We start from the raw sequence: 10,429 nt of genomic DNA on the forward strand, positions 1-10,429 counted from the left end.
GCAGAAAAACAAAAGAAACAGAGCAAAATAATTTTGAGTAAATTCCCTAATTTCCCTTTTTATCCCAAAAACTTGATTTCCCCAAGCCTTTGCCCATGTTATATGGTTTTTATCATATTGAGTGCATGACATTTAACAAAATCAACTTTGAAGAATTGACAATATTTGATGAATATTGTTTTAATATTCACAATCACTGATTTTATAGAAATAGTTTATCAAAATTCACATTTTTCATGATTTAACTGAACAAAGTTATTCTATATTAGTGCATCCACACAAATACATATTACTTTCAATATAACTTGGATGCTGGTGTGAGGAAATAAGATTTTATGGGGGAAAATGGGAAATTTATATTATCAATATAAAGAAAACAATTAAAGGTAGTGGATAGTGAGGCAGTGATGTCACAGACTCCTGAGTATGGAGTGAGACAAAGGTTGCCAGAACTTACATTATTTTGAAGGAGCACTTTGGTTTTGTTTGGCTCCAGGTTGACATCAACAAGATGGGTTGGCATGGAAACGGCAAGACACATGATGACATGGCGGACATTCCCTGCTTTAGGGTGAGCCTGGCTATAGTACTGCTTTACAACCTACATCAAACAACAATCCAATATCGTTTAAGTATCTCTGCAATATTTCTGTATTTCTTGATCATAAACCTCAGATGAAATGGAGAATAAAAAGAAAATTTCGGTAGTTGAGAATTAAACCAAAAAAAATTAATTTAAAAAGAAAAATGTTCCATCTTCAGTCAAATCATTTTGACGACAGCTATCTTGATTGTATATAACATCACAGTAAGCCTTTATCAGGAATTGACCCTAGGGAGTGATAATGGTGCATATTTTGAATGAATGAATGTTTTGTGATGACAATAACTAATCAAGCAAATTATACTTCCAGTACTATTAGGACACAGGTATATATACTAATGATAATTTCTACAGTTTTGTCAAACTTGGGTATCTGTTCAGATTTATGTTTTAATGTGGATGTACTGGTAGATGATTATTGACACACGTTCCTGTTACAATTCCTCAGTGGTTGAATTCATATCCCTCACGAATTCATAACTTCAACATTGTACCCAACCCTGACCTAAATCCCAATTGCAACCATAACCCTTAATCTTGGACAACATCTAAATAGGTGCAATGGTCAGCACAGCCAGTGATAGCTAGTCACCTTTGAGATATCTTTCATGATTACTGGACGTCCATTCACTGCAATCCATGTATGATCATCGGTAGATCTGGTAGTTAACTGGTCATCTGAACCAGGCTTGGGTAAAAATCCTTCAATTTTCACCTGAAAGTAGCAAAAAATAAAAATATCCACTCTCATTACACCTGTTGTGTCAAACCTTATTTTTTGTAATGACCTAAGTGAAGAGGGCTTTCTCTTTTTTTATGTCTTATAAGTGTCATGATCCGGTGGATAAGTCAACAGAGGGCGGAACACATGGTTTGCCATGTTGCACTAAGATCCTTTGGTAAGATAGAAATCTCCATCCGGGTGTAACACCCGGTTAGAACCTTAAAACTTCAGGGCTGCTTGGCTTTAAAAGCGAGGGTAATAATAGTCAAACACAAATTGGCGACATCCTTGACGTATCTTACTCATTTGCTTTGTACTAAAAAAAACAAGAACTTTTAATTTTAACTAAAGACATTACATGCACCCTAAATAAAATCATTGCAAATATGATTTTACACAACCCCTGTATGACACAAATCTACTCCATCATCAATAACTGAGAAAATGAAAGTTTACGAAATTATCAGTACAGAGCTAATTGTAGAAGAGCGCGTATGATACGTCACAGTGTTGCCAATCGTGTTTCAATGTAATAACGATAACTTCAAAAATGCATAACTTTCCGATTTTAATTGGATATTATTGCTCAAACTTTCACTGACCTTATCTTCTCATTTTTTCTGCTTCTATTCAAACCAATATAATATTCAAGGACATAATATCAGGGTGGACTTCTCCTTTAATTATGCTAACAGGCCTTTGTTGAACGCAGCTACTTCAACCCCCCCCCCCCCCAATTCCCAATTATTAAAGTAAATGTTGATACACTTTGTGAAATTTGTAGAATTACTAATCAAAAGGTAGAGTATGAAAATAGATAAGAAAGCTATTAATTTTGTAATGGAATGACAAACATATAAACAAACATTTGGCATTTGTGATATGTGGAATACCGTATAAGTACACCCCCCCCCCCCACCCACCCAGTGACTTCTTGTACAATGTAACCACCCTTTCAAATTTCAACAATAATTTTGGAATATTGCTCCCACATTTTTTGTTTGACCAAACCCTGGATCTACCCCAGCATGTAGCTAGGCTACAAAAGTATGATCACCTGTGTTTCTTCATCGTTTCTCTCAACCCTTATCAGCTGACTCATGACATTTGACCCCAGCATGTTCAAGAGGGCGGCCCTGATGTTAGGGACTTTATTCTTCTGCCAGATAGATGCCTTGTTGTGGCTGAGAGAGAAGCGCACCTCGGGACAAACCACTCCAAAGCTGAGGAGGAGGTCTTCCACTTTCTTGAGTTCGTCTCTCCGTCGCTTGGCATTGCTGTAGTACTGTTTTCGGACTGGGATGTTGTGAAAGAGACGCGAGGCTGTCACGGTAGTGCCTGAAGTTTTTGAAAGTCACAGTCTAATATATTATAACAGCATTATTGATGAAAAAATAGGGGATGATCATACCTCAGTTGGAACACATTGCCAAATAAACTACATACCAGTTCCAAGCCAATGATTCTTAGCCATTCAACAAAAATTAATTTTGTTGCATGTGTGAATCTATTGTTGGGCTTATTTTGCCTTGGTGTTGTTGGTGTGACTGTGGTATTATGGCAAATGAGGACAAGTAACTTGTTGTATAGAGCTAGCTAGGAAGGTGACACATATAATCCCAGCTGATGTACCGGTACAGGCATTTTAATATTTGACCTCTCTTTGACTACATCTACATGTACACAACATATGTAAGTTTGTACAACATTTACATTGTGGAAGCGAAGTGAGGCTGTCACAGTAGTGCCTTACTCTAATCTAATCTTTGATAACATGAAGCCTGGAGGAAGTGCTGCCAAAGGATATTTTCTTTATGGAGCTATAAGGACGTTTAATTAGCAGAGTTAATGCCCTGTGGCTTCAAATAGTAATGTTGGATCACCAAAGAAATGAATCACCTGTACAGCATTGCGATGGCTTCGGTGACGAAGCAATCCCCTCATGGTCTAGAGTATAGCACCTTCCAACCTCCTCATCCTTGGTCTTTGTTGCTATGGTAACATTGGATACTGCACAAAGAGAACCCAGGGCCTCTCCCCTGAAACCATAGGTTATAAGATCCTCGAGGTCATCGTGGTTAGATAGTTTGGAAGTGTAGTGTCTGCGACCCATGAAGTCTGCGTCGTCGGCCTGTATCCCATCGCCGTTGTCACGTACTTCAACCTTGTCTATGCCACAGTTCTCCTGCACAGAGAATGAGTACAGTACAGTCTTTTCTCTTCAGTAAAATATTAACAATCATCACATCACATTAGCATACAGTGCCCCTATTAGTATTGCCTCCCAAAAAGTATTGACATTATGGCCCTTAATTTATCCCATCTCCATTACCAGTGCAGAATTCATTTCAAGGAATAAATCCTGCCATTCCTGTCAGGTAGCCAATTACCGGTAACACCTGGGCGGAGAGAGATAAATGCATGCAGATAAAATGCCTTTTCTATGAACATAATTATAGAACAAGCTTGGATTTGATTTGAACCATAAACCTCTTGAATGAGGGTCAATTTAATTAAAAATTGTATCATGTAAGCTCAGCAAAGAAAAAAGACATGGCATGATCATTTAACGCGTGGAATTCTCTTCCACAGGGTTCTTGTTAATAGCCGGCAACCGGCTATTTTTTCCGGCTGTAACGGCAATCGTAGCCGGCTGTAAGCCTCTCCAAAAAAAAAAAATAATAATACAAAAATCACATCATATTCGGTCAAGTCGCTATCTCAAACCCTGCTGGTCTTCAGACTGTCGGGCTGAGCATTCCCAGCCCCGGACTATGGCACAAATTGGGTCATCCTGATAAACAGAGACCACTAATAAACAACATAAAACATGTCTTATTATTCCTCATCTGAACTTGATATCATGATTAACCTTGCAAAGTTACTCTGTGAAGATAGCTGATCTGTGACGTGTTTATATATGCCTTTGCAATGCAATGTTTGCACATGGTCAGGGAGAGAGCTCCCTGCATGTATCATTGCCATATGAAATTATGTGGAAGTGTGTATCACACACACCCAAGACACACCCTGCAATGAGCTGATCCAAGTTAGTGACCAATGAGGAAGGTTATCTAGCTATGTGGGTGGAGTTTGATACCAGCATAAATTACAGGTTGGTGACCGCGCGTGCTTTCACCGTACCCAGTTCAGTGGGAGGTTTGTGTGTACATGTGTGTGTGACTGTGTGAGCACGCATGGGCTAGCATGTCCCTGCATGTCCCTGCATGGACGAGGCAGGGACATGAGTAAGACAAGTAAGACAAGTGAGACTCGATAGAAAGGATGGCTGTGTTAATCAGCTGAATTGAAGAATGATCAAAAACTTAAATTACTCACAATATCCAAGACTTTGTTGATTGATATTTCTAAAAATTCAATTATTATTGTTATCAATATTTTTGTATTTTATTTATATATGAACATTATTTTAGGGGGCGAGTCGGCAAGGGATGGATATTAATATTGAGAGAGAGAGAGAGACTCGGGGGAGAAGGGATGTGAGAGGAACTGACCATCGAATGTGTAAACATGTAGAAAGTTGTGAGCTGAGAGTGCAGTAATAAGAAAAGGTACATGAGCGATGAACACATTGCAGAGAGAAGGGAATAAAGAGGGTGAGAAAAGAGAGAAGGGGGCTGGTTGTTTTATTGTTTACAAATTCATTCATGGGAATTACTGCTGCCAGAAAGCTGGCGCGCAGCGGCCAGGGTGTAACATTACACTGCGGTTTCTTTGATTATCTTTATCATCGGCTATTAGCACATTCCAAAATGTATGCAAATAACGGTTAACCGGAGCGAGAAATGCTAAACGGTTTTGATGAATGCGGTCGGATAACCGTCGGTTAAACGGTTTGACTCAGGCCTAGTGTGAAACTGTGATTGATTTGGCGATGCACGATTCGATTCAGAATACGAGCGCTGCACAACCGGTGCGGCACGCTATACACATACACTGTCACAGAGACTAGACCGTAGACGTACGTTCGTAAACAAGCTCAAGCCAGCGAACTCCGCTCGCAATAATTTAAAGAGGCCAGCTCCAGAGCTCGCTCTGCGTCCAAATGATCACCCGCATTGGCATTGCTATTTATACTTCGTAATCCTAAGTTAGATCTACCGTATTGTGAATAAAAAATGAAAATTTGTACTCATATGTACTCAGAACTTTGTCCAACACCGATATAATCCTTATATCTATTTGATAATTGTTTCAATACAACAACAAAAAGGTTTTTTTCTGGATCTTTTCTTTTCGTGTTGTAACATTTTTACTTTTACTTTTAGCGATCTATTTTACCGATTCGAAAAACAGAGGTGGCATATTGCATATAATGGCGATTGGAAGAAAAGTACCGAAAACTATTTTTTTTTCGTAGGCCTAGAGTCTATAGAAATAATTATTAATTATTATTTTTTTAAATTTTTTATCGCAAACGATTTTCTTCACTGACAAGGTCCTGTAAACGTCAGTTAACCGTTTTTGCCCAGGACTACCTTGTATCATTATCATGTAATTCAAAATTGTAGATTCATCACAAATATGATTGATTTATCAGAAACAATAATGGAGCATTTTCATTTCATATTGTATATCATATGAAAAGTAAGTTATTCAGCCAAAATATTCATGATCTTTATCATTAAACTATGGCTCATACAGTGTGGTCATATCTTCAAAAATAAGGCTAAGATAGCACCAGAGAGCATCTAAAACCCTAAAGCTTCCAGGGCCCTTGGGCGGGCCCTGGACCCCGGCCGCAAGGGACTTCGCGCTTCGCGCTCGTGATGTGCGCTTCGCGCACATGGTGATGTGCGCTACGCGCACAGAGATTTTTCTTTTGCAATTTTAGTAGCCTCCTGTAAATCATAAATAGCCTGCTATCAGAAAAATTAACAAGAACCCTGAGAAGGCCTCCATTTGTTATATCTCTGATATTACTTTGTTTAGATCAAAATTAAAAACCAATCTAATGGAAAAGGCATATTCAACCTAGTTCTTGAATTATAACCTTACTTTGTTATCATATGTTTGATAATTTCACTTTTGTTCTCTTGTCATTTCTCTGTTTATTTTTACTAGCATCAATATTGTAAAGCGCTTTGATATAAGTAGAAGTTATTATTATTATTATACATGTTTGTAAAAACCCAATAAATAAATAAATAAAAATATTTTTAAAAAATGAAAAGTTTCCTCACCAATTTGATTTCGACGTTATCAGCATGGGCATCCAGGGAGTTTTCAAGGAGCTCTTTCACAACACTGGCGACAGATGTAATGACTTGAGCACTGGATATAAGTCGCACAGTCTCTCCAGATAGTTTGTGCATGTTTGGCACCTCTCTCAAGCTGGTCTACATACATAAAAATAAACAAAACCATTTCCATAAAATCTAGTAAAATTCAGCTTAAAACTAACATTTGGAAGCAGCCATATTCAGATTTTAGCATGTTCAGAGGCATTTACTTTACATGCTTCTTTGCATACGTTGCTTCACACCCCAAATAGATTAAACTAAAGGACATGGTTAGCCTTGAGTTCGGACAGGGAGCACACTGCCTCAGTCTGACTTAAGAAGTTGAGAAACTGGGGCCTGTTTCTCGAAACCAATGACAAGACAGTCATTACCGGTACTTTATCCACCAACTATAGAGATGTCTCTGAGTCTGATCTTCTTAAACCATTTCACGAAGAGCTTACTAGCTAGATATCTCGTGAAATCAATACTATCGGCGAGAAGAATAGCCAAGACATAGCCTAATAGTCGCAAAACCATTGAATTACAATAAAAACTAAAAATGAAAACGAAAACTGCAATTATTTCAATTAATTAGGAATAAAAAAAAGTTTGAAAATGGTACCAGGGAATAAGACATGCAATATACTTAAAATTTGTGTAGATTATACCATAGAATTACTTGTACAGTTTGTACAATTGTGAGTATTTCATTTCATAACCAGTGAATCAGTTTTTGTTTCTGAGATGGGTACCCCCCCCCCCCCTCCTGGAAATTTTCATTCGATAGTTTATAAAAATACACCCTTAGATCTATATTATTCTTAGTAAAAATATGATGTTATGAAAGTTTTGTCCAATGTTAGGTGTCAGCACAATATTAAAATGACAAAACTTCAACATTCTGAATGTTAAAACACATGTTCTAAACTATTCAGTTTACACATTTGAAGATAGAATTCATCTCGAAATTAATATGGGTCTGAAAACTAGCAAATACAATTCCAACTATATTGCCTGCCGTGGCAGTTAACCCATCCCTTCGAGGATTTTACAATGTGGAATTAAACGTGTAGACCTATAATCAGTTTAGTTAAGTGGGAAAATCCTTAGATAGACCCTCTAGATCTATATTAAAACGGTTTATTTTCATAAGATTTTCAAATATTAAAAATGATAATTCCCTGTTTAAGTGAATGTGTAAAAGGATCAAAGTTGGAGGATTTCTTGTCCCTTTTTGCCAGCCATAGTCTACCCAATAAATGACATGTGATCATGGTGATGGCGCTGTCCATCGTCTAAAAAAAAAAGTTATGACAGAGATAATCAGCTAGATATTATGATGGGGTTGGAAGGGTCATCTAAGTTCTAACTGGACTCTGAGTCTGACTAGAGTACTTTAGACGTAGACTAGACTAGTAGTAGTAGTAGTAGATCTAGACCCTAGATCTATCATCTAGTCAAGAAGTTAGACTAAATATGACAGTTTCTTGAAACGGGCCCCTGGTAGCTGTCTATTCTATATTATCTAGTGACTAATAGTCTAGTATACTACTAATACAACTACAGGTAATACAAGTTGAAGTAATTTACAACTGAACGGGAAGATGCAAGGTTTGGGGGCCCGTTCCTAGAAACCGTCATAAGTCTAACTTCTTGACTAAATCAGCGTTAGTGAGCTACTTGTCCGATACGTGTTTCACGAAGCCCTCTGTGCTAACATCAAGGACAACTTCCTGACTAAGGAGTTATGACGCCTTCCAACACCGTCATATCTCTGTCATAACTATTTAGTCGATGGGCAGCGCCATCACATGTCATTTATTGGGTAGACTATGGCTAGCAAGAAAAGACAATAAATCCTCCAGCTATGATCTTTCTACACATTCATTTAAACAGGAAGTTATCATTTCTTTACATTAGAAAATCTTTAGAAAATATGCCACGTTTATATTTTACTTTTTAGGCATTTCCCACTTTTATAAACTGATTATACGCGTTGCTTTACATATTGTAAATCCTTGAATGGGATGGGTAATCTGCCACGGCAGGCAAGCCATAGTGTATTCTTTACTTTTCAGACCCATATTGCCTTCGAGATAAATTATATCTTCAAATGTGTAAAATTAATAGTTTAAAACGTGTGTTTTATTACTTTTAACGTCAAAGTTTTGTCATTTGATTATTCAACTGACACCTAAAACATTGGACACAAATTTATTTACATCATATTTTCTAAGAATAATATATTGGTTTATTTTTATAAACTATCAAAATTCAAATGAAAATATCCGGGGGGTACCCATCTTATGAACAAAACTGATTCACCATGTAATGAAATAGATCTAGACTACTCACAATTATATTTTACAGGTAGAGTCTACTTCTGTTGTATAATCTACACAAATTTGGAAGTACATTGCATCTCTTATTTCTTGGTATCATTTTCAATCATTTTCATTACTAATTCATTTAAATAATTGCAATTTCCCTAATAAAAAAGTAATATTATACTTTTGTAATAATCCGGTAGTAGACTCTATTGCAACTAAGCCTGGCTAAGTAAGTCGTGGCTCTTCTTCTCGCCGACAGTATTGATCTCACGAGATATCTATCTAGTAAGCTCTTCGTGAAACGGTTTACGAAGATCAGAGACATCTCCGTAGTTGGCGGATAAGTTATGACTGTCTTGTCGTTGCTTTCTAGGAACGAGCCCAACAAGGATCAGGAGGCCGGGGCCCGCGCTCGGAGCTAGCGGAATCGGACGGCCTAGGCCTGGGAGTTGGCCGGGTGAGCAGCTCGCGATGCTTGGCCTGCAAACCGACAATGACCAGTAGACTACTTGTTATGAGGTATATTATTAGCTGGTTTTCATAACAATTAAAACTTATCATTTGGTGAAAACAAGGGCACAAGATAAGAATAAAAACACGTTACAAAGACAACAAAAGTCAGAACAAAGCCGCAAAAATTCACCACTTACGTGAGTTATAAACGAGGAGGATCGAGCTAGGAGTCGATTCCCTTAGAAAATTAAATTTTGCGCTAGTGTTAGTCTTTGCTCCAGGCGCTGTCGCTCCTTGAATTGTTTGGCGATAAAAGATTCACAATAATGGTGGGCATTTGAAGTTACCGGCATATAAGTGGCCGTGGTGGATGAGGGGATTATTTGTCCACGACTGCAAATTTAAATCCAATAAACCAAATAATCAGATTTTTACTTTTAATAACGACAACTTTTTGTTCCCCTTTTCCCCCTATGTTTATGAAAGAGCGTTTTCTTAGATATCATTTTGTATAGTACAGGGGAGGGGGCTTTTTTTAGCGTAAAAAGTAGGCTATTCTTTATGGGGCAATTTTAATTGGCGTAAAGGTTGAAAGGCTAATTCTCGAGAGATAATCTGGGCTATTAATGTTACAGGGCCTAATGTCATCAAACAAACATACGCAGAACGTGGGGTGGTAGGCCGGGGACACCTTTGACCGTTCTGACATTCTGACCGTGTTTTTTTTTGTTTTTGTTTTAAACGTTTTTGGTTTCTTAACGGAAACTGCTTTCACTGCGGCAATTCTCTCTTAGTCTTTTACAGTAACATTAGTTAGTGGCGACTGTGGTGTATCTAGGCAGTGGCGGCGATCCCAGGGGAAGGGGGGGCCGTCCTCTGGCGTCCCCCTCAATTCTTTTAGGGGAAATTTGAAAAAAAGTGTCCCCCAAAATATATAGCAAATACTGACTAAAGACTGCAACACACTTTTAGGCTCTGGAGGCCCCAACAGTGCAGCGTTTAGACTAATACAAATGCAAAAAAAAATCTTCTCGCTCGGTAGCTACGCTCCCTCGCATAATATCGTTCAAAA

The 10,429-nt window shown here is 37.9% G+C and overlaps 1 protein-coding gene across 1 annotated transcript in view; it reads right to left on the minus strand.

Moving 5' to 3' along the window:
* Positions 1 to 9,684, minus strand: part of LOC592483 (PMS1 protein homolog 1) — a 30,704-nt gene extending 21,020 nt beyond the window's left edge. The window contains exons 1-6 of the mRNA XM_030990519.1: positions 9,555 to 9,684; positions 6,533 to 6,688; positions 3,228 to 3,513; positions 2,386 to 2,666; positions 1,197 to 1,319; positions 458 to 601 (exon numbers count right to left, since the gene is read on the minus strand). Of these exons, the coding sequence (XP_030846379.1) occupies positions 458 to 601; positions 1,197 to 1,319; positions 2,386 to 2,666; positions 3,228 to 3,513; positions 6,533 to 6,664 (966 nt within the window). The 5' untranslated portion in view covers positions 6,665 to 6,688; positions 9,555 to 9,684. The remainder of the gene's footprint in view (positions 1 to 457; positions 602 to 1,196; positions 1,320 to 2,385; positions 2,667 to 3,227; positions 3,514 to 6,532; positions 6,689 to 9,554) is intronic.
* Between the last annotated feature and the right edge of the window lie 745 nt (positions 9,685 to 10,429).

The sequence above is a fragment of the Strongylocentrotus purpuratus genome, unplaced genomic scaffold (genome assembly GCF_000002235.5).
Source record: "Strongylocentrotus purpuratus isolate Spur 01 unplaced genomic scaffold, Spur_5.0 spur5_scaffold_19, whole genome shotgun sequence".
Lineage (NCBI taxonomy): Eukaryota > Metazoa > Echinodermata > Echinoidea > Camarodonta > Strongylocentrotidae > Strongylocentrotus > Strongylocentrotus purpuratus.